We start from the raw sequence: 25,581 nt of genomic DNA on the forward strand, positions 1-25,581 counted from the left end.
GGATTTTTCCATTTGTCAGGAAAATATGCTGAATGAAAACATTTGTTAAATATATCAACTAAGATTGATAAACTACTTTCAGGAAGTTTCTTGATGAGGATGTAGAGAATTCCATCATCGCCACGAAGAAACGATGCGCACTAGCGTCAGCATTTAGTAAAAACTTCTTTTTCTTTCGCGACCTTTCCCTAGCAACTTCTGGTTTGATTTTACAAGCATTTTACTAGCCTGATTAGATTTCATATGTATTCATTGAAATGTTTATCGTCAAATCTCTGCTAAAGCGTAGCCCTACTCCCTTTTCGCTGTCACTATAATTTCCAACCTATCCGAAGCGATTTCCTTCAATCCAACTTTGCAACAGAAATTTCCGTTCGTTATCGCGACAGCAAAATCACACTCTGTTAGGGTTAAGGAACTTGTTGGCAGTTCTGTCACGTATCGGTCCCTTTTGGCTATATCATATCGCCGAGCTTCGATGGAACTCATCGGAGATTGGTAGTCGCGCGATGTCATCACCCGGAAGGAAATGCCAATTTTGTATCGCACCAATTTCGGTGCCCTCCCGTAAAAAAGGCAAATGATATCGTCTGCCGTTTGGCAAGTTATTTTCCGCTCTACAAAATATTCCCAATGGTTCCCATACAAGGGCGTAGCCATTACTTCCATAAGTGGGGTCGAGCGACCTCAAAAGTACATTTACAAATTTCATGCAAAATGATCATTACACAACTACACACTGGTGGTACACACAAATTACACTGGTACACTGAAGAATCCTTTTAGCAATTTTTTGAGAAATCTCGCTCTAGAGCAGAAAGATCTTCGTAGTGAAATTTCTGATTTGAAAAATTCCGGGAGTAACTCCTACACGAGTCCTTCGATAATTTTAGCACTTTATGGGGGAATCATTCAGAATGAAACATTGAGGTTGCTGTAAATTTTGTAAATCATCAAGAAGGAAATCAAATTTCTGGAAAAACCTCCTTAATAGTCCTTCGCTGAGTTTCCAGAGGTATCCCTGAATATTTTTTTATTAGTCAAAGGTCGGATTTTATCAAGAATTTGTATAGAAAATTTCATGAAAAGTGGATTTTTTTATTTTTGAAGGAATTTATGTAGATATTCATAAATCCCTAATGAGTTATCAAGAGTTAAGGAACATCTAGAGGAATTACTAAAAATATCTAAAGAAGAAAAACAACACAAAAACTTCAAGGAATTTAAAAATACTCAAGAAATTCAAAAATATATAAAATGCCTGAAGTGCAATTCCGGGTAAATCGCCCAATAAATATGTAAAATACTTTAATTTAAATGTTTACATGAAATTTAAACTATGATTTATCGAACTTTTCAGTGGTACAGTGAAAACTACCTATTTTGATACTTCATACATCGATATCGAGTTCAAGAACCATTTTTTAATTTTTAGTGTGGTCACTTCGGAGGCCAGTGGATCAATGGGTTACATACATACGCTATTCACCACATAGTAACGCACATGCGCTAGTGTCTATGCGCGAAAAATCGTTAAAAGGTAACGCGAAAAATATCTAACGAATTATTTCTCAAAATTGGGAACTTTTTTCGTAAAAATATTTGGTACCGGTTGTACGTAAAAATAATGACTATCATGCCTACCAAATATTTTTCGATTAAAGCTTCCATTCACATGCCTTTCCCCATACAAAACAAAATGAGAAAACTTCTGCTGATCAACTGGACAAGAGCAAAGCAGGTAATCTATTAATTTGAAATAAATTTTGAAGCAAATACGGTTAGATGACACAACTCCACTAGTCTTCGAGCCGTAATCATTTAAAAATTCAAGGTTCGTCTCGGGCTTTTGAAGGCTAATGATTCAACAAATATCTTAATATATGCCTTTGAATAATACCTTTAGAATTACTTCATCAATTACACTGAAAATTCTACTAATGATTGATTTAGGGATACTGGTACACTGAAGAATCCTTTTAGCAATTTTTTGAGAAATCTCGCTCTAGAGCAGAAAGATCTTCGTAGTGAAATTTCTGATTTGAAAAATTCCGGGAGTAACTCCTACACGAGTCCTTCGATAATTTTAGCACTTTATGGGGGAATCATTCAGAATGAAACATTGAGGTTGCTGTAAATTTTGTAAATCATCAAGAAGGAAATCAAATTTCTGGAAAAACCTCCTTAATAGTCCTTCGCTGAGTTTCCAGAGGTATCCCTGAATATTTTTTTATTAGTCAAAGGTCGGATTTTATCAAGAATTTGTATAGAAAATTTCATGAAAAGTGGATTTTTTTATTTTTGAAGGAATTTATGTAGATATTCATAAATCCCTAATGAGTTATCAAGAGTTAAGGAACATCTAGAGGAATTACTAAAAATATCTAAAGAAGAAAAACAACACAAAAACTTCAAGGAATTTAAAAATACTCAAGAAATTCAAAAATATATAAAATGCCTGAAGTGCAATTCCGGCTAAATCGCCCAATAAATATGTAAAATACTTTAATTTAAATGTTTACATGAAATTTAAACTATGATTTATCGAACTTTTCAGTGGTACAGTGAAAACTACCTATTTTGATACTTCATACATCGATATCGAGTTCAAGAACCATTTTTTAATTTTTAGTGTGGTCACTTCGGAGGCCAGTGGATCAATGGGTTACATACATACGCTATTCACCACATAGTAACGCACATGCGCTAGTGTCTATGCGCGAAAAATCGTTAAAAGGTAACGCGAAAAAATATCTAACGAATTATTTCTCAAAATTGGGAACTTTTTTCGTAAAAATATTTGGTACCGGTTGTACGTAAAAATAATGACTATCATGCCTACCAAATATTTTTCGATTAAAGCTTCCATTCACATGCCTTTCCCCATACAAAACAAAATGAGAAAACTTCTGCTGATCAACTGGACAAGAGCAAAGCAGGTAATCTATTAATTTGAAATAAATTTTGAAGCAAATACGGTTAGATGACACAACTCCACTAGTCTTCGAGCCGTAATCATTTAAAAATTCAAGGTTCGTCTCGGGCTTTTGAAGGCTAATGATTCAACAAATATCTTAATATATGCCTTTGAATAATACCTTTAGAATTACTTCATCAATTACACTGAAAATTCTACTAATGATTGATTTAGGGATATTGTCAATGCATTTTAATAATCTGTTCAATTGTTTTAGAATTGTTTTATATTTCACCATACTTTTTTCTTGAGATATCATAAAGATATTTCATAAAAAAACCCAATATTTTTTTTGTTAATCTGCCATATATATTCCATGAATTTCATCGATTTATTCTTGAGAATTTTTTTCAATACTCCTAATGAAATTCATACAAGAAAATTATCAAAAGTTGAGAAACACTATTTATGGCAAATTACTTTGGAGCATTGTTTTGGGGAATCACTGCTTTAGGCAATGCAATGATTGGATATGTTTTAAGTGAAATTTCTGATCAAATCCATTAAAAATTCCGAGAAGAAGTCCTTAGATAATTTTACAAGTTGTTGGGGGAATTAAACAAATTGATCATGAAAGAATATCTGAAATAGCTCTAGTTCTCAGAGGCCTCTCTGAGAAAATTGTTTGACTAGTTTAAGGTGAAGATGAATCGTAGCCAAACCTCAAATTTTCAAGAGCACAAATCTGGAGAACCAAAAATTCATTTAAGCTGAAAATTTGAACGAATGGAGCCCCAGCTGGAGGTGACTTATCGATCAAGTTTTCAGCCCAAACGAATGTTCCGTTCTTCAGAATAACCATTTTGCGTGTTTTAAAGATAAAATCATGTGCCTCTAATAAATTTGTGATGGATGAATCTGATGGCGCACTGAAATTTAAACTATGATTTATAGAACTTTTTAGGCCCAAGTCAGTGGAGGATCTGGAATCAACCGACAATTTGAAATTTATTGAATGAACATCTTTACCGAAATGAACTAATTACTACCACATGCGCAAGGGAATATTTCTCTACCGGAAAAAGTATTGTTATCCTCCACATGAGAAAATGCGATAATATTATGAATGTTTATCCACAATATTTAAAAATCTACCAGTACCACTTAGCTTTAAAAATAATAAACTTTTCGTTATTTATAATCCCTCTATATAGCAATCCAAGTCACCATGCATGATATGGTTTATCATATAAAGAATGCAAATATAGGATAATGCCACTTCATAATTGCATTACAAGGATTCAAATATCCCGTCAAAAATATTCAGTAAATAATTCTATTGCAAATTGCCAACGAATACAAAATTGATGCACGACCACCACAGTTCAATACCAACTTCCAGAGACAGAGAGATCTCGCTGTCCTCCGGGTATGAACTCCCACTATTAGCAATATTATCACAAGGGAATAGATGTCAACAATATATAAAATTATGTTTGCTAAAACCTGATAAGGAAGTGTTGTTATGTTCCATGGTTATTTGAAAATGATGAGTAAACTACCTATCTAACTGATGCTTTTCTGAAATAAATTTGACTGCTCCAATTGCAATATTGAAATTATATGAAAATTCGCATGCCCACCCTAGCCGTTGAAGAAATGAACCGTTACTCTTTGAACGTGGCAAAGGATGGTATTACCATGGATGGTGGGTGCGCTCGTAAGACATGCAGTTGTTTGCCCCAAGATTATTTGGTTTTCTAATATGAAAGCATACATTTTTTTATATACCAATGAATTGCTGAGAAAATTTGCAATCTATTGGTGCTAATTATAAGGCTGAAAAATAAAATTCATAGCATACTTTTTCAATTTCCATTTCATGCGCAAATGATTTCCGCTGCAACAGCAGCGGGCCGTGGGAAGAAGGAATACGAAAAACCGACCAACAAGCGATAAATGAAATGTGTTCATCTAACTGTGAGTCATTTTGCTAATGATGTAGGATGGGTGATCTGTTGATATTGATATTGGTATCACGTGTTGATTACTTCGAGCCTCGAATTCTTGGATCAATTTTAATTTTATCTGCAAATTGTTCTGAACAAATCTTCTTAATTTTGTTGAATAAAATATATTGGGGGATTAGAGTTTTCTAAATTAGTAAATAATACGTCATAAGTCATTTTTAATTTCAGAGCGGTCGGTTCTCAGCTTGCTCCTGGCGATCAACATGCTCGTGCTGTATGTATCAAGCGAGCGTGCTTGTGCGGAATGTACGAAGTATACGATGCAACTGATCTTGAATTAAATATTTCATATTACAATTGGCATTGGAAATTCCAAGTAAATATTTGTATCTCATGGCTTTCTAAGTGGGATGCCCGAAATTCATTGAAAATATTCTAATTGTTTGTGGCTGAGAACTTTGGACAGACAATTTGAATGTGATTATTGGGAATTTGTTGAATATTTTCCAATTACTGGTAGACACTGAAAAAGGCTGCAATATGAAAAGATGATTGTTTAAAAAGTCTTTGATAAAGTGTACAATATTTTGAAATACATCGAGTTGAAAACAAACAAAGCTATGACAAGAACACTATTTGTATGACATGTTGGTTTATTAAAATAAATCCTAATAATATTTGAGATTTTTATGGAATAATTTGAATATTTCCGAATACCTGATGACAAATGGGCATTCCAGACAAATATTTGAATGAGATGAGGAGCTTTACCAACATTTTGAGTAATACATTACATTCAAATGAAATAAGGGTTTCTAAAAAAACGGTTCAATGTATAAACGAAATGAGTATTTTCTAGTAAACTCTCGAATATTTGAATGCTCTCTCGAAACATTCGCATTTTTTCAGCAACTTAGAAATACTTGTGTTTTGTGGAATTCTTTAAACTATTCTGAATATTTGATGGCGATTGAGAATTTCTGACTTATATTTGAATGAGATTAGAATATTAGAAAATTTCTGAAAAAATAGAGTATCTCGTCAGTGATATTTGCATAAAAGGAATGTTTTAGAAGAAATTCTGAAGTATGCATGATTAAGATAATTATTTTTTTAATGCAATTTTAAATAAGACGTCTCAATATTATATGAATATAATTAAATAAATTATTTAAACAATATATGCTCCTTTTTTAAGAATTACCGCTGAATGTTTGACTGAGATGAGAATATTTTGAATGAATCCGGAATAATTCAGTTATTTATGAAAATTTTGAATATTTCTGAATATTCGATGTTATTTGAGAACTTCTGGCAAATATGTTAATGCGATGAGGATTTTGAAAAAATTAAGTATAACAAAATATTTAAATGAAATGAGATTCTCGTGAATAATATTCATATATGGTTTCTGAATGAAATTTTGATAAATGTATGAATAAGATGAGTATTTTTATTTCACTTCAATATTTAAAATATCATGGAGTTCTTTGGAAAAAATCCGAATTATCGATGGCAATATAAAATTTCTGACAAATATTTTAATGAGATGAGGATTTTTACGAAAATTCTGAGAAATATAAGAATGCGATAAGTATCTCGTAAACAACATTCGAATAAGACTGAATTTCTAAAATAAATACGGTATCTTGCATGAATGATACGAGTGTTTTCTAAATAACTCTCGGCTATTTGAATGATCTCTGGAATCTACCGCATATTTTCGAATATCTGCGAATTTCAAAGATTCTGACAACTTTTTCAATAAGATAAGAATATAAGAAAATTTCTGAATAATAGGAGATAAACATCTCGAAAGTTATATTTGCATATAAAGAAGTGTTTCAAAAGAAATTCTGACGAGAATGGGATAGATATTTTCTCAATATAATTTCAAATGATATGAGTGTCAGAAAATTTCTTAATAATATATGAATAAGATGAGTATCTCATGAATGACAATTGAGTTATATGCTTTTTACAGGAATTCCGCTAAATGTATGACTAAGATGAGTAATTTTTTAATTACTCCGGAATACTCGAATAATTTATGAAATACTTTGAACAGTCACGAATTATCGATGCCATCATTCCAATCGAGAATTTCTGACAAATATTTTAATGAGAAAAGGATTCCAAAATATTTCTGAAAAATATATAAATGTGATGGGAATCTGTAAATGATATTAAAATTATAGAAAGGTTTCTTGAAGAAATTCTGAGAAATGTGTAAATGCGCTGAGTATTTTTTCAGTAACTTCTAAATTCTTGAGTGTTTTGTGGAATTCTTCAAATTACTCTGAATACTTGATGGTGATTGAGAATTTCTGGCATATATTTGAATAGAATATTAGACAATTTCTGAAAAAAAAAAATTGGAGTATCTCGTCAGCGAAATTTGCATAAAAGGAGTGTTTTAAAAGAAATTTTTGAAGAAAGCATGAATGAGATAAGTAGAGTATTTTTATAAATCAATTCTAAATAAGACGAGGATACTAGAAAATATCCATATAATATATGAATAACATGAACATCTTGTGAATGATATTCAAACAATATAAGTGATAAATAACTTCCGCTGAATGTGTGACTGAAATGAGAATCTTTAAATTGACTCCGCAATATTTTAGTAATTTATGAAAACTTTGAATATTTCCGAATACTCCATGCCTATTTAGTACTTCTGTTAAATATTTTAATAAGATGAGGATTCCAGATAATTTCAGAAAAAAATATATGAGTGAAATTTCTCGTGAATGTTATTTATATACGATAAGGGTTTCTTGATGAAATTCTGATGAATGTATGAATGAGGTGAGTATTTTTAATTGACTGTAATATTTAATTGAAATGTAATGGAATTTGTTGAAAAATCCGATCTTGATAGCAATTGAGAATTTCTAACAAGCATTTGAATAAGATGAGGATTCCAAAATATATCTGAATAACATATAAATGAAATGCGTGTCTTGTTATTTGAATTACATAATGGTTTCCTAAAGAAATTCTGAAAAATACATGAATGATATGAGAATTTTATCAATGACTCTGGAAAACTTGGGTGTTTTATGAAATTCTTTCAAGTGTTCCGAATACTTGATGCCAATTGAGAAATTCTGACATATGTTTGAATGATATAAGGATATTATAAAACTTCTATTTTATGCATAAAAGAAGTGTTTGAAAAGAAGTTTTGAAGAATGCATTCATAAGATAAGTATTTTTTGTTTCATTTAATTTAAAAATAATTCTAGAAAATGTATTGATATTATATCAATACAATTAATATCTCGTGAAAGATATTCAAACAAAATTAGAAGACGTGTAACTTTTTAGTAAATCTTCACATCAATTTGTCCATCTAATCCAATTGCAAATTATATGTAATGTTTAGCTTTTCGGTAGTTATTAAACTTCCACTCGGCTGGTTAGCCGTAAACCACGATTCATAATTAAAAACAAGTAGCATATAAGTACTTTTTTTTAGAATCTCCGCTAAATACGACTGAGACGAGAATCTTTTAAATGACTCCAGAATATTTCAGTAATTTATGAAAACTTTGAATATTTCTAAATTTTTGATGCCAATTGAGAACTTCTGGCAAATATTTTAATGAGATGAGGATTCTAGAAAATTTTAGAATACAAGATATATAAATGAGATCAGTTTCTCGTGAATGATACTTTTATACGATAAGGGTTTCTGAATGAAATTTTGAATTGACTTAAATATTTAAAATGTTCTGGAATTCTTTAAAAAAAATTAAAATTCCAGATGGCAATTGAAAATTTGTGACATTTGAATATTATTGAGAAATGTAAGAATAAGATGAGTATTTCGTAAATTGCATTTGATTGAGATAGAATTTCTGAATTAAATACGAAAGAAAATATTCTAATTAACTCTTGAATATTTCAATGCTCTCTGGAATCTTTCGCATATTTTTGAATATTTTCTGAATAAGACTAAGCTATTAGATAATTTCTGAAAAATAGGAGATAAGCATTTCGTAAGTAATATTTGCATACGGGAAGTGTTTTTAAAGGAATTCTGAAGAATGTATGAATTAGATAAATATTTTTTTAGTTTAAATTAAATTGAATCGAGGATACTAGAAAGTCTCTTTTTAATATATGTATATGACAAAAATCTCGTTAATGACATTTGAACAATATAAGTGGTTTTTTAAAGAATTTTCGCTAAAATATATGACTGGGATGAGAATCTTTAAAATGACTCCGGAATATTTGAGTAATTCATTAAATGCTTTGAATATTTCCGAATACTCGATGCTAATTGAGTGCTTCTGACAAATATTTAATAAGATGAGGATTCAAGAAAATTTTAGAAAGAAAAAAAAATAAATGAGTTGACCATCTCGTGAATGATATTCATATACGATTGGTATATCTGGTTGAAATACTAATGAATGTATGAATTATTTAAGTATTTTTAAATTACTTTAATATAAGAATCATTATGGAATTCTTTGAAAAATCGGAATTATCGATAGCAATTGAAAATTTCTGACAACTATTTGAATGAGATAAGGATTCCAAAATATTTCTAATATATAAAAAATGAGACAAAGACGAGCCTACCAACGACTGAAAGTCTCTTTAATAAAGATAGATAATGAAAGTCGAAATGAGGTTTCCACCTTATAAATTTCATTTGAATTATATAATGATGTTGTAGGGGACGGACCTGGTGTAGCGGTTAGAACACTCGCCTCTCACGCCGAGGACCTGGGATCGAATCCCATCCCCGAGATAGTCACTTATGACATAAAAGTTATAGTGACGACTTCCTTTGGAAGGGAAGTAAAGCCGTTGGTCCCGAGATGAACTAGCCCAGGGCTACAAATCTCGTTAATAAAGAAAACAAAAAATTATATAATGATTTCTCATAGAAATTCTGAAAATTGTATGAATTATTAGTGTTTTTTCATTGACTTCGGAATACTTGAGTGTTTAGTGCAATTCATTGAATTATTCTAAATACTTGATGGCAATTGAGAAATTCATGTTTTGAATAAGATTAGGATTCTAGAAAATATCTGAAAAAATTGGAGATAAGTGTGAGTGATATTTGCATAAAATAAGTGATTTAAAACAAATTCTGCAGAATGCATGAATATGACAACTTTTACCTTAATTTAATTTCAAATAATACGGGGACACTACAAAACATTTTAATAATATATTAATAAGATGAGTGAATGACATTTAAATAACATAAATACTTTTTTAAAGTAATTCCGCTGAACGTATAACTGAGATTAGTAATGATTCCGCAATATTTAAGTAAATTATTATTTACTGTCAATATTTCCAAATATGCCTGACGCCAATTGAGAACTTCTGAAAAATATTTGAATGAGATGAGGATGAAAGAAAATTTGAGAAAATTATTATTGAGATAAGTATCTCGTGAATGTTATTTGAAGAGTTTCTAAAAGAGAATATGACAAATGTATGGATGCGATTATTTTTTTAAGACTATGCAATGCTTAAAATGTTATGGAATTTTTTGAAAAATCTAAATTCTCGATGGCAATTGCGAATTTATGACAAATTTTGAATGAGTTGAGGATTCCAAATAATATTTCAATGAAATGTGTATTTTGTTAATGACATTTGAGTGATATAATTGTTTCTAAACGAAATTCTAAAGAATGTATGAATGAGATGCAATATGTTTCAACGACTCCGAAATACTTGAGTGTTTCATGTTTTTTTTTCAAATTTCGTACAATTTTTAGCAAATGAGACATTAGAACATATATTTGTATGAATAACTATTGTCTTAATTCAATGTTATATAAGACGAGAAAGGATTTTTACGAAATTCTGAGAAATATAAGAATGCGATAAGCATCTCCTAAACAACATTCGACTTAGACAGAATTTTCAAAACGAATACGGTATCATGCATGAATGATACGAGTGTTTTCTAAATAACTCTCAAATGCTCTCTGGAATCTTCCGCATAATTTCGAATACCTGGGAATTTCAAAGATTCTGACAACTTTTCAATAAGGATATAAGAAAATTTCTGAATAATAGGAGATAATCATCTCGAAAGTAATATTTGCATATAAAGAAGTGTTTCAAAAGAAATTCTGACGAGAATGGGATAGATATTTTCTCAATATAATTTCAAATGATATGAGTGTCAGAAAATTTTCTAATAATATATGAATAAGATGAGTATCTCATGAATGACATTTGAGTAATATAAATGCTTTTTACAGGAATTTCGCTAAATGTATGACCATGATGTGTATTTTTTGAATGACTCCGGAATACTCGAAATTTCATAAATTAAATTCAAATAGTTTCCAATTATCGATGGCATGATGGCAATCGAGAATTTCTGACAAATATTTTAATGAGATGAGGATTCCAAGATATTTCTATTAAAATTATATAAAGTTTTCTTGGAGAAATTCTGAGAAATATATAAATGCACTGAGTATATTTGCAGTAACTTCGAAATACTTGAGTGTTTTGTGGAATTCTTTAAATTATTCTGAATACTTGATCGCAATTGAGCATAACTGATGTTTGAATAAATAAAATGTTTTAAAATAAATTCTGAAGAATAGATAAATGAGATAAGTATTTTTTTTTAATTCAATTTTAAATAAGACGTCAATTGTTATGAAGGTCGGTAGTTCGGTGTGCAATTATCCGAATGGCATGAATTTGCGGTGGTGAACTAAACATAAAGTGAATTTACTACTTTTGTTGGATTTTAACATTTTTTACACATGTCTTAAAGTTCCAGACGGTTTTAAAATGGAAATAAAAAAGTAAACAACATCAATGTTAATTAACTTAAAACAGATATATATTACAAAATCATCCCATAGTTTTTTTTTTTGTGTAAGGACTGTGCCGGATTACAAACCTAATTTGGTAAAAAAAAATCATATTTGTTTTCATTCTTAAGTTATAAGACCTTGTTGTTGTTTACTTTTTTATTTACAATTTTAATCCTTCTACATTTGAGCATGTGTTTACTCATTTCAAAATCCAATGAAAATGCTAAATTCACGTTACTAGCTGCTAAATTCACGTTATAGAGCTATATACCTCCAAACATGACCATTTTGAAAATTGGCATTTGTTTACTTTTTTATTCCCAATACTGTATATCCAACATATAATGGTATCTTAAGGTCTTAGGTATCTAAAATAAATTCTGAAAAATGTATGCATGAGATGAATAATTTTTCAAAGATTCCGGAATATTTGAGTGTTTTATGGAGTACTTTTAAAAATTCCGAAAACTTTAAGCTATTGAGAAATCGAACATATATCGAAAAAATTTTTCTATTGTTCTCGTCTTATATAACATTGAATTAAGACAATACTTATTCATACAAATATATGTTCTAATGTCTCATTTGCTAAAAATTGTACGAAATTTGAAAAAAAATCCATGAAATACTCAAGTATTTCGGAGTCGTTGAAACATATTGCATCTCATTCATACATTCTTTAGAACTTCGTTTAGAAACAATTATATCACTCAAATGTCATTAACAAAATACACATTTCATTGAAATATTATTTGGAATCCTCAACTCATTCAAAATTTGTCATAAATTCGCAATTGTCATCGAGAATTTAGATTTTTTAAAAAGTTCCATAACATTTTAAGCATTACATAGTCTTAAAAAAATAATCGCATCCATACATTTGTCATATTCTCTTTTAGAAACCCTTCAAATAACATTCACGAGATACTTATCTCAATAATAATTTTCTCAAATTTTCTTTCATCCTCATCTCATTCAAATATTTTTCAGAAGTTCTCAATTGGCGTCAGGCATATTTGGAAATATTGACAGTAATTAATAATTTACTTAAATATTGCGGAATCATTACTAATCTCAGTTATACGTTCAGCGGAATTACTTTAAAAAAAAGTATTTATGTTATTTAAATGTCATTCACTCATCTTATTAATATATTATTAAAATGTTTTGTAGTATCCCCGTATTATTTGAAATTGAATTAAGGTAAAAGTTGTCCTATTCATGCATTCTGTAGAATTTGTTTTAAATCACTTATTTTATGCAAATATCACTCACACTTATCTCCAATTTTTTCAGATATTTTCTAAAATCCTAATCTTATTCAAAACATGAATTTATCAATTGCCATCAAATAAAAAGAATAATTCAATGAATTGCACTAAACACTCAAGTATTCCGAAGTCAATGAAAAACACTCATTATTCATACAATTTTCAGAATTTCTATGAGAAATCATTATATAATTCAAATATAATTTATAAGGTGGAAACCTCATTTCGACTTTCATTATCTATCTTTATTAAAAAGGCTTTCAGTCGTTGGTAGGCTCGTCTCTGTCTCATTTTTTATATATTAGAAATATTTTGGAATCCTTATCTCATTCAAATAGTTGTCAGAAATTTTCAATTGCTAACTATAATTCGGATTTTTCAAAGAATTCCATAATATTTCTTATATTAAAGTAATTTAAAAATACTTAAATCATTCATACATTCATTAGTATTTCAACCAGATACACCTGTCGTATATGAATATCATTCACGAGATACTCAACTCATTTATTGTTTTTTCTTTCTAAAATTTTCTTGAATCCTCATCTTATTAAATATTTGTCAGAAGCCTTCAATTAGCATCGAGTATTCGGAAATATTCAAAGCATTTAATAAATTACTCAAATATTCCGGAGTCATTTTAAAGATTCTCATCCCAGTCATATATTTTAGCGGAAATTCTTAAAAAAACCACTTATATTGTTCAAATGTCATTTACGAGATTTTTATCATATACATATATTGAACAGAGACTTTCTAGTATCCTCGGTTCAATTTAATTTAAACTAAAAAAATATTTATCTAATTCATACATTCTTCAGAATTTCTTTGATAACACTTCCCGTATGCAAATATTACTTAATAATGCTTATTAGAAATTATCTAATGTCATAGTCTTATTCAGAAAATTTTCAAAAACTGCCCAGGTATTCAAAAATATGCGAAAGATTCCAGAGAGCATTGAAATATTCAAGAGTTATTTAGAATATTTTCTTTCGTATTTAATTCAGAAATTCTATCTTATTCAAATGCAATTTACGAAATACTCATCTTATTCTTACATTTCTTAATCAAATATTTGTCAGAAATTTTCAATTGCCATCTGGAATTCTAATTTTTTTAAAGAATTCCAGAACATTTTAAATATTTAAGTCAATTCAAAATTTCATTCAGAAACCCTTATCGTATATAAGTATCATTCACGATCTCATTTATATATCTTGTATTCTAAAATTTTCTAGAATCCTCATCTCATTAAAATATTTGCCAGAAGTTCTCAATTGGCATCAAAAATTTAGAAATATTCAAAGTTTTCATAAATTACTGAAATATTCCGGAGTCATTGAAAAGATTCTCGTCCCAGTCATATTTAGTGGAAATTCTAAAAAAAAGTACTTATATTGTTTGGATATCATTCACGAGATATTTATTTTATTATAGTATCAATACATTTTCTAGAATTTTTTTAAATTAAATGAAACAAAAAATACTTATCTCATGCATGCATTCTTCAAAACTTCTTGTCAAACACTTTTTTTATGCATAAAATAGAAGTTTTATAATATCCTAATATCATTCAAACATATGTCAGAATTTCTCAATTGGCATCAAGTATTCGGAACACTTGAAAGAATTTCATAAAACACTCAAATATTCCAGAGTCATTGATAAAATTCTCATCTCATTCATGTATTTTTCAGGATTTCTTTAGGAAACCATTATGTAATTCAAATAACAAGACACGCATTTCATTTATATGTTATTCAGATATTGGAATCCTCATCTTATTCAAATGCTTGTAAGAAATTCTCAATTGCTATCAAGACCGGATTTTTCAACAAATTTTATTATATTTCAAATATTACAGTCAATTAAAAATACTCATCTCATTCATACATTCATCAGAATTTCATCAGGAAACCCTTATCGTATATAAATAACATTCACGAGAAATTTCAGTCATATTCTTCTTCTTTCTGGCGTTACGTCCCCACTGGGACAGTGCCTGCTTCTCAGCTTAGTGTTCTAATGAGCACTTCCACAGTTATTAACTGAGAGCTTACTATGCCAATGACCATTTTTGCATGCGTATATCGTGTGGCAGGTACGAAGATACTTGATGTCCTGGGAAGTCGAGAAAATTTCCGACCCGAAAAGATCCTCGACCGGTGGGATTCGAACTCACGACCCTCAGCTTGGTCTTGCTGAATAGCTGCGCGTTTACCGCTACGGCTATCTAGGCCCCTTCACTCATTTATTTTTTTCTGAAATTATCTGGAATCCTCATCTTATTAAAATATTTAACAGAAGTACTAATTAGGCATGGAGTATTCGGAAATATTCAAAGTTTTCATAAATTACTAAAATATTGCGGAGTCAATTTAAAGATTCTCATTTCAGTCACACATTCAGCGGAAGTTATTTAACACTTATATTGTTTGAATATCATTCACAAGATGTTCTTGTTATTCATATATTATATGGATATTTTCTAGTATCCTCGTCTTATTTAGAATTGATTTATAAAAATACTCTACTTATCTCATTCATGCTTTCTTCAAAAATTTCTTTTAAAACACTCCTTTTATGCAAATTTCGCTGACGAGATACTCCAATTTTTTTTTTTCAGAAATTGTCTAATATTCTATTCAAATATATGCCAGAAATTCTCAATCACCATCAAGTATTCAGAGTAATTTGAAGAATTCCACAAAACACTCAAGAATTTAGAAGTTACTGAAAAAATACTCAGCGCATTTACACATTTCTCAGAATTTCTTCAAGAAACCTTTCTATAATTTTAATATCATTTACAGATTCCCATCACATTTATATATTTTTCAGAAATATTTTGGAATCCTTTTCTCATTAAAATATTTGTCAGAAATTCTCGATTGGAATGATGGCATCGATAATTCGTGACTGTTCAAAGTATTTCATAAATTATTCGAGTATTCCGGAGTAATTGAAAAATTACTCATCTTAGTCATACATTTAGCGGAATTCCTGTAAAAAGCATATAACTCAATTGTCATTCATGAGATACTCATCTTATTCATATATTATTAAGAAATTTTCTGACACTCATATCATTTGAAATTATATTGAGAAAATATCTATCCCATTCTCGTCAGAATTTCTTTTGAAACACTTCTTTATATGCAAATATAACTTTCGAGATGTTTATCTCCTATTATTCAGAAATTTTCTTATATTCTTATCTTATTGAAAAAGTTGTCAGAATCTTTGAAATTCGCAGATATTCGAAAATATGCGGTAGATTCCAGAGATCATTCAAATAGCCGAGAGTTATTTAGAAAACACTCGTATCATTCATGCAAGATACCGTATTTATTTTAGAAATTCAGTCTTATTCGAATGTTGTTTACGAGATACTTATCGCATTCTTATATTTCTCAGAATTTTCGTAAAAATCCTCATCTCATTAAAATATTTGTCAGAAATTTTATATTGCCATCGATAATTCGGATTTTTTCCAAAGAACTCCATGATATTTTAAATATTGAAGTGAAATAAAAATACTCATCTTATTCATACATTTATCAAAATTTCATTCAGAAACCATATATGAATATTATTCACGAGAATCTCATTTCATTTAAATATTTTGTTATACTTAATTTTTTCAAAATCCTCATCGCATTAACATATTTGCCAGAAGTTCTCAAATAACATCGAATATTCAGAAATATTCAAAATTTTCATAAATAACTGAATTATTCCGGATTCATTCAAAATATTCTCATCTCAGTCAAACATTCAGCGGTAATTCTTAAAAAAGGAGCATATATTGTTTAAATAATTTATTTAATTATATTCATATAATATTGAGACGTCTTATTTAAAATTGCATTAAAAAAATAATTATCTTAATCATGCATACTTCAGAATTTCTTCTAAAACATTCCTTTTATGCAAATATCACTGACGAGATACTCTATTTTTTCAGAAATTTTCTAATATTCTAATCTCATTCAAATATAAGTCAGAAATTCTCAATCGCCATCAAATATTCAGAATAGTTTAAAGAATTCCACAAAACACAAGTATTTCTAAGTTGCTGAAAAAATGCGAATGTTTCGAGAGAGCATTCAAATATTCGAGAGTTTACTAGAAAATACTCATTTCGTTTATACATTGAACCGTTTTTTTAGAAACCCTTATTTCATTTGAATGTAATGTATTACTCAAAATGTTGGTAAAGCTCCTCATCTCATTCAAATATTTGTCTGGAATGCCCATTTGTCATCAGGTATTCGGAAATATTCAAATTATTCCATAAAAATCTCAAATATTATTAGGATTTATTTTAATAAACCAACATGTCATACAAATAGTGTTCTTGTCATAGCTTTGTTTGTTTTCAACTCGATGTATTTCAAAATATTGTACACTTTATCAAAGACTTTTTAAACAATCATCTTTTCATATTGCAGCCTTTTTCAGTGTCTACCAGTAATTGGAAAATATTCAACAAATTCCCAATAATCACATTCAAATTGTCTGTCCAAAGTTCTCAGCCACAAACAATTAGAATATTTTCAATGAATTTCGGGCATCCCACTTAGAAAGCCATGAGATACAAATATTTACTTGGAATTTCCAATGCCAATTGTAATATGAAATATTTAATTCAAGATCAGTTGCATCGTATACTTCGTACATTCCGCACAAGCACGCTCGCTTGATACATACAGCACGAGCATGTTGATCGCCAGGAGCAAGCTGAGAACCGACCGCTCTGAAATTAAAAATGACTTATGACGTATTATTTACTAATTTAGAAAACTCTAATCCCCCAATATATTTTATTCAACAAAATTAAGAAGATTTGTTCAGAACAATTTGCAGATAAAATTAAAATTGATCCAAGAATTCGAGGCTCGAAGTAATCAACACGTGATACCAATATCAATATCAACAGATCACCCATCCTACATCATTAGCAAAATGACTCACAGTTAGATGAACACATTTCATTTATCGCTTGTTGGTCGGTTTTTCGTATTCCTTCTTCCCACGGCCCGCTGCTGTTGCAGCGGAAATCATTTGCGCATGAAATGGAAATTGAAAAAGTATGCTATGAATTTTATTTTTCAGCCTTATAATTAGCACCAATAGATTGCAAATTTTCTCAGCAATTCATTGGTATATAAAAAAATGTATGCTTTCATATTAGAAAACCAAATAATCTTGGGGCAAACAACTGCATGTCTTACGAGCGCACCCACCATCCATGGTAATACCATCCTTTGCCACGTTCAAAGAGTAACGGTTCATTTCTTCAACGGCTAGGGTGGGCATGCGAATTTTCATATAATTTCAATATTGCAATTGGAGCAGTCAAATTTATTTCAGAAAAGCATCAGTTAGATAGGTAGTTTACTCATCATTTTCAAATAAGCATGGAACATAACAACACCTCCTTATCAGGTTTTATCAAACATAATTTTATATATTGTTGACATCAGTCTTCTAAGATCATCTTTATACTCTGAGATTTAAACAAGCATGCTTTGAAATAATCTCAATAAGCAGGATCGTTTCGAATCCTGATTCTTTGCAATCACAGTGAGCGGGATTGTTACTGGGATTCAATCCCAGGATGAAATCCTTATGATAGGAATTGTCAATTACCTTCAGCTCAAATGCAAGTGAGAATGTCAAGATGGTTGTGAAGAAGAGTGCACGTTTTGTCGTAGGTATAAATACCTCTACTATTCGCAAAAAAAAAATCAAATTAAAATAAGTCAAATAGTTAGCTAATAAATAGCTAGTTTTCTTGGATAATTCATGTAAGATTTGAAGTGGTGGCCAAAATGTGTAAACGAAATGACCAGCAGCAATCATTCGTTTGGACAAGTGAATTTAAGAAGATTTTTCATAAAATTCGAATTGAATTGCATGAATTTTCAAGAAGTAACATCTAGACTTGCCGTTTTCACCATACAAAGTTATCCATCTTAGCTACATCTCATATTCAATGGGGCAACCACATTGCGCACGCCAGTTGAGGCTAGTCACTAACAATACAGCGGAACAAAATTACCATTTTTGCGTATCTAAAAGTACAAATTATATGCCTCCAGTTAATTTGGGGTTGCTCAATCCAAGACCACTCTCAGATACTCTCTTACCAACTCTGCTTTTCGCGTAGTAAGATTTGTTGTGTGAAAATCATATAAATGTCATAAAATATGTACATTGTACATATAACCCCATTAGGTTTTAGTTTCTGAAACAAAACCGAAAACTGAATTTTAAGCATAATGATAAAAAATAGGGAATGTGGCCATAGCGTGGAGAAGAATGTAGAAGTTGTGCCACTTTTAATTTTCTTTTATTTGTAATAATCACATTGAGCATTGAGATTTCTGTTTTTACATTAAGCATATTGTGCACATGTAACAAATCATTACGACATTGTAGTCTGCAATCCAATTCCGAATCATATTAGCTCCATAGACACTGTAGAAGCAATGACCGATCGATTTACGGAAACAGAACTCTCTGTAATAAATCGAAAAAAAAAACAAGTCAAATTGTATCACACAAAATACTTCACCGTACACGAACAAATGCCATCTGACAGCTAACTGGAACAAACAAAAAATCTGAGCATCAAAACTATAAAAAATTCTTCAAGAATGATTACCAAGCCTCAAGCGCATCCCGTGTGTCCTGTCAAAGACAATTTTCCCACGAATGTTTGACGCATTATCATGGATGACTCGATATATTTCGATAACACTTATCAATCAAGGATTGAATCCTAGGATTCAATCCTCTCATACAAAACGCATGATTCAATGCATGCTCGGATTGAAACATAATAAGCGCGCGCAATCGATCTCGACCCGCAGTTTTTAAATCTCAGCAGCTCTTGGAGTGAGATTTTTTGAAGACTGGTTGACATCTGTTCCCTCATGCAAATCATAATTAGTGTGGAAGCGTCAAATCAATTCTAACTCGCGCAAAAGTTTTATCAAGTTGTTGTATATTTCTTTCACTGCTGAACTGGGAATAAAAGTGCGAGATTGCTTCGAATCATAGTGGTGTCTTCAGATCATTTATTCTTTGGACTGCGATGAATAATCCCGCTGAAGTAACTGACTCGATTTGATGCCATCGCGCCCTTTCATTAGCGTTCCCGCACTTGTAAAAACTTTTGCGATAGTCCAGTAGTGAAATAAGTATCATTATGAACTTTCACCATGAAATTGTACTTATCCAAGAAACAAAATATCTTTATCATCAAAACTCATCAACCACCAGAAAGTTTCTCATTAGCTGCAACGTGGATTACTCCTAGAATTCATTTTGCCCACTTGGATGAACTATGCCTGATTCATCGATCGTTGCATGGCTATCGTTGGTAATTTGATGGCTAATTTTATGAGAAAAATGATGATTTTTAAATCGCGTTTAAAAGACATTCCCGTATTCCTGCCTAATTTTATTGGAAATATTTTTTTACAGGAATAATCCTTGAGGAAATATCTATCGATGGATGTTTTCCAATTTTCAAAATATGCCCCCAAACAGCTTCTATCAGATGAAATAGCAAGCAATGTCTTATATTTTCGGCATTTCATTTACCACTCAAAAGACATTCCAGCTAAATCTAATAACTTTATGAACATGGTTTCTTCACAAGAAATAATCTCCATTTAATTTCGAAGAGACAAGTGAGTTTAGAATTTTGAAAAAAGTGGTCAAATTTGTTAAAATTGCGATCAAAGTAGCCCGCGCGCATTTCAGACGCGCCACTGACTTGGGCCTTAATTCACTAGGCATGCAGAATAAAACTTAATCTTCCATGTATAGTTTGTAGGTTGGTTGAAATTGCATATTAAATTCAATTTAAATCGATGTTTTCCACATGTCTGCTGTCATCATACAATTTTTATCGTTTATTTTATACAGAACGATACAATAATTTTGAAAGCATCAAAATAACTTTTGATCATCGGAAGTATTCTGAACTTTTTAGAGAAATTGACAAGGTGCACATTAGAGTGATGCAAATGTTGAAATTTTGGCTCCCATATGCTTAAACGATTTTAATTATGGTAAATCGCATCCTTCTAAAGTATGAAGTGATTCGGAAAAAATTTGATTCTGCACACGCCATTTGAAGTTTTTATGGAGATTACTATGGAAAACGCTCACCTATTGTGTTCAGCCCTCTATCTCGCCGTCATATTATTTTATGGAAAAGTGAACAATCTCTACTCATGTGAAATCCTTGCAGCTAAAACTTTGCCGAAGACCACATTTCGATTGGAAGTCAGGATAAATTGCTATTCATAATCATAAAGTATGTTTGCATTTTACATGCTTAACCAACTGCTCGGCAGGCAACAGTGGTGCTCCTGGCGGGTAGAATAGATCTGAGACGAGACTCGCGAAGACGGTCTTCTTTTTCTGTGATTGCTGAGTTTTTTCTTATTCCACTTTATGTTTATACCAATCATGCGCAAGCCGTTCAAACTTTCACATGAACCTCTCACCCAAAAATGATTGCGTTTGCATCACACCGAATCATAAATAGCCTTTTGAGTGAAATTTAATGCCAGCAAACGTAGCAGACATTAGAAATAACTAATCTTGCGTTTATATTCATCAGCAACTTTGAAAAAACTGCTCCATCGACTGAGGTTTTAAATAACAGTTTGTAAATACAATACTTTTTACTTTTGCAGCCATAAAAACGGTGGGCTACATTTGACGTTTCGTGACAGCAGAATCTGGGGTGCATATGACGTTGATATTTTTCCTCTTCGCGAGTCTTTCTCAGGAGTAGATCAAAGTAATCCAGGCTACTATGTTCTACAGCAAAAAAGCAGTGTTGCTCTGAAAGTAATTGAATGATCATCTCAGCATGGTTTAGACTTTGGAATCAAGAATAATAAATTATCCTTACGTCCCAGCAAAATGTGGTCTTCGGCAAAGTTGTAGCTGCGTAGATTTCACTTGGGAAGAGTGTGTTCACTTTTTCATATATTATTATGACGAGCAGATAGAGGACTGAACACAAAAGGTTTGTCTTTTCCATAGTAATTTCCATATAAACTTAAAATGGCGTGTGCACAATCAATTTTCTTCCAAATCAATTCAAATTTTGGGAGAATGATTTTCATCATAATTGACATCGTTTAAGCATAGGGGAGCAGAAACTTCAAAATTTGCATCAGTCTGGTGCACATTACCCCAGGAACCCCTATTTGAATCGACCGTTAAAAAGGGTGTCGATGGCTATCGATGAAAGTGTGACATCTGTTTGTCTGTGGATACGCTCTCGCGTGTCCGATTGATTCCGATTCCGTTGCTCTTCCCACAGAAGCATGCAACAGAATCAACGGATCAGTTACTACTCAACTGCAATGGATTCAGCAACCCATCATTAAGTAGATAGTAGTATTTGGTGCTTGAGACAAAGAAATGTTCCGCAATGAATCGAATGAAAAACATCTCTATCAGAAGGAATCCCATGATAAATTTGGAGCAATTTTTCTTTTATCAAATTCTCTTACGTATTCTTACATAAATTTATTTTAAGATAATTTGGTAGACCCTTACATGACCATTTTGAGTAGCATAATAGATTTTTGATATATTACTCACAAGATATGTTGTGAATGTAAACTGTTGATAAAACCTTTCTAGAAAGAATTGTCTGTTTATTATGAATAAAAAAATAGTTATTCATGCAACAAGTTGCAAAATGATGATTTTTTCAGCACGAGTTGTACATTTATCCAACTAGGCTCGCCGATTTGGATAAATAAAACGAGTGCTGAAAAAATCGAGTTTTGCAACGAGTTGCATGCAACATATTTTGCTGTTTCGAAAAATGCCGTTTCAGCAGGATGAACTCTAATAGAACAGACAAGCATTTCAAGAACCCACATGGGCATAAGACCATGCTTAGTATCAATTCAGTATGTTTAAATCACGAAGGCTTTGATACAGTAGTACCCATGGATGTCACACGTTTTCTCGCTCCCATCGGTATCATGCAGATCTATATTTCCTATTGGAGGAAAAAACAGGTAAGACAGCACAAACAATAGCTGACTACAAATGCTGGACGATCCGATCCCAAATCAGAATCGCCAGCCTGTGTCGGAACCAGATTGCACAACACATATAGAATCAGATGCAATTGTGCTTATTCTGCGCGGCGTGTGTGGCGAGACGAGTCGAATGAGGTGACAATTGTCGACTCGCTCCCATTTGATTAACATTGGTATGAAGACGAAAGAAACGATACGACATCGATACCCTTGCACTGAAAGAAGTACCGTTTTGATTCATATTACGGACACTTAAGGCCTCAGTGAAGTATAACCCACAAAAAAACATGTGAAATAAATCACTCCGTATGATTCCTCCGCGTTATTGAACCTTCAAGCCCCTTAATTTTCGAATGGTGAGTGAAGATTTCGATTCCGAAACATGAATAATTTAAAATAAATAGAAATGTATGGAATTTACATGATTCTTATTCCGGACGCTTCCTTACTTTTGTCTCATATTCCGGACACTTCGATTCGAATTCCGGACAGGTCAAACAAATCATAGATAGAAAAGTTAAATCATTAAATGAAATCCTTAAACCACTAGAGAGACGCTTAAGGAAGTTGGGTATTATAAATTTTCATTGATATCTATGAAAAATGCTTGTTAAAACGAGAAAGTGAGAACTTCTGAACGCCAAAAATTGAAACATTTCGTTTGAAATGTTTCCCATACAATGTAGAGTGTCCGGAGTTTGAAGCTGTCCGTAATGTGAATCAAAACGGTACTGGGTAACAGTGAAGAAATGAAAGAAAAGTTAATGAAATATCTGTATGACACAAGATTATATGTAAAATTGTGAAAGTGAATTGTAAAACGCAAAAATTGGTTAACATGATATGCTTTTTTCTCTGACACGAATGCACCCTTCTGGTGTAAAGTGTCACGAATAAACAAAACAAAAAAAAATAGTCGCCTCACGTCATCCGAGATGAAAACGACTCGTGTCGAATCACACGCCGCGCAGAATGAGCACAAATGCCATGAAGTGACTGGGTTATTCGATTAACGCCTACCAAAACAGTACTGAAAAGTGCTACTTTTTTGCTTTTTCAGTCGGTCAGGCGACACATTCCCAGTTCCCCTGGCTACGCCCATGTTCCCATGCAGTTCTCCAGCGCAAGGAAAGATACTCAACTCACCTCCTCCGAGAATCGGCGATATTCTTCGTCTTCCGGTTGCCTGGCGACCACCTGTAGCATGGCAGTGTACGCGTTCTTGGCCTTCAGGTTCCGTTCTTCGGTATCGTTTGCCATGTGCCAGGATGGAATCTTTGTCGCGGCCATACTGTCCATCGAGGGTTCATGGTTTTTTTGTGGGGGGAAGGTGGTAAAAAAATGCGGGAAAAATAAGCAATAATTCAACGTAAGGGTAGAGATTCATTGTTCCATGAGCGCTGAAGTCATGATGCGGGTTGATGATGAATGAGGTACATGATAAAATAATCTTCGTAGTCATAATGTCAGGCAGCAGCATTTCATCGCATAGGTATACCGTGGGAGGAAACTGACGATGATGAAATACCTACTTTTGCCTTGGCAGTGAATGAAAAAGCTTCTTACCTGCTAAAGATGTCGATATTAAAGAATACATATTCGCCACTGTCTACCATGTTGAGTTCGGCAGCTGCGAGCATAATTTCCCGGATGGTAGACGGACTGGCGCACATAATCACGACTGGGGAAGAGAAGAAAATGGAGACAAGGAACCAAATTAATAATGTGGAGGCTTGATGAATGATGTTGGTTGAGGGCATAGTAAGTTGATTTAATTTACTATAGTGGCTAAAATCATAACCAATTATTTTTTTGGTGCATCAATAATATATCAATAATCTTTCATTTTCCATAAATGTAATATCAAAGCCACGCGTCAAGCCAAGTCCAAGTCTCAATTGTCATTTTGGCAACTGCTTTTCTATGTTTCTAGTTTTTATCCTACTTTTTCCACTACATAAAAACACAAAAAAGTGCTTCGCTCCAGGCTTTCTCCATCTAATCCCATAGATGCCTAGTTGCATTCCAAATTGGTAGATATGCGGATGCAAATTGAATCCTCTAGCCATCGTTGTGTACAGGCCGTGCTTCTGCTAGATGCAGTTAGTCTCCAAATAGAGTAGCTTCAAGATGAGTGCTGTGTTATACTAAAGTTCATTTTTGATTTCTTGTGTAATAAAAAGAATCAGTCAGAAATAACAAAAGAATACATTAGCCAAATGTATTTTTTTTTCTAAAATCAAATACTGCGATATATTTTTGTTGTCTGCCAAACCAAACAATATTGTCGTCGCACGGTTGACCACTAGCAGAAGCACTACGCTGATGCTGTGTACAAGAAGCGAGGTTTTTCCACTTGTGCGGTACAAAAAAAAAAGACTACTGAAGCGTAAATTGTTAAGGTTTTTCAAAAATCAGTTAGTTTCAGTAGATACAAAATATAAAATAAATTTATTATACCGTTAATACTGTACCCAATAACCACTCAACAGG

The 25,581-nt window shown here is 31.6% G+C and overlaps 1 protein-coding gene across 11 annotated transcripts in view; it reads right to left on the bottom strand.

Annotated features, from left to right (window-relative positions):
• Positions 1 to 25,581, bottom strand: part of LOC5579939 (atrial natriuretic peptide receptor 1) — a 199,198-nt gene that overhangs the window by 33,173 nt on the left and 140,444 nt on the right. For all 11 annotated transcript variants that reach the window (XM_021850376.1, XM_021850373.1, XM_021850378.1 and 8 more), the window contains exons 6-7: positions 24,655 to 24,769; positions 24,235 to 24,379 (exon numbers count right to left, since the gene is read on the bottom strand). In XM_021850376.1, the coding sequence (XP_021706068.1) occupies positions 24,235 to 24,379; positions 24,655 to 24,769 (260 nt within the window). The remainder of the gene's footprint in view (positions 1 to 24,234; positions 24,380 to 24,654; positions 24,770 to 25,581) is intronic.

The sequence above is a fragment of the Aedes aegypti genome, chromosome 3, assembly GCF_002204515.2.
Source record: "Aedes aegypti strain LVP_AGWG chromosome 3, AaegL5.0 Primary Assembly, whole genome shotgun sequence".
Classification (NCBI taxonomy): Eukaryota; Metazoa; Arthropoda; class Insecta; order Diptera; family Culicidae; genus Aedes; species Aedes aegypti.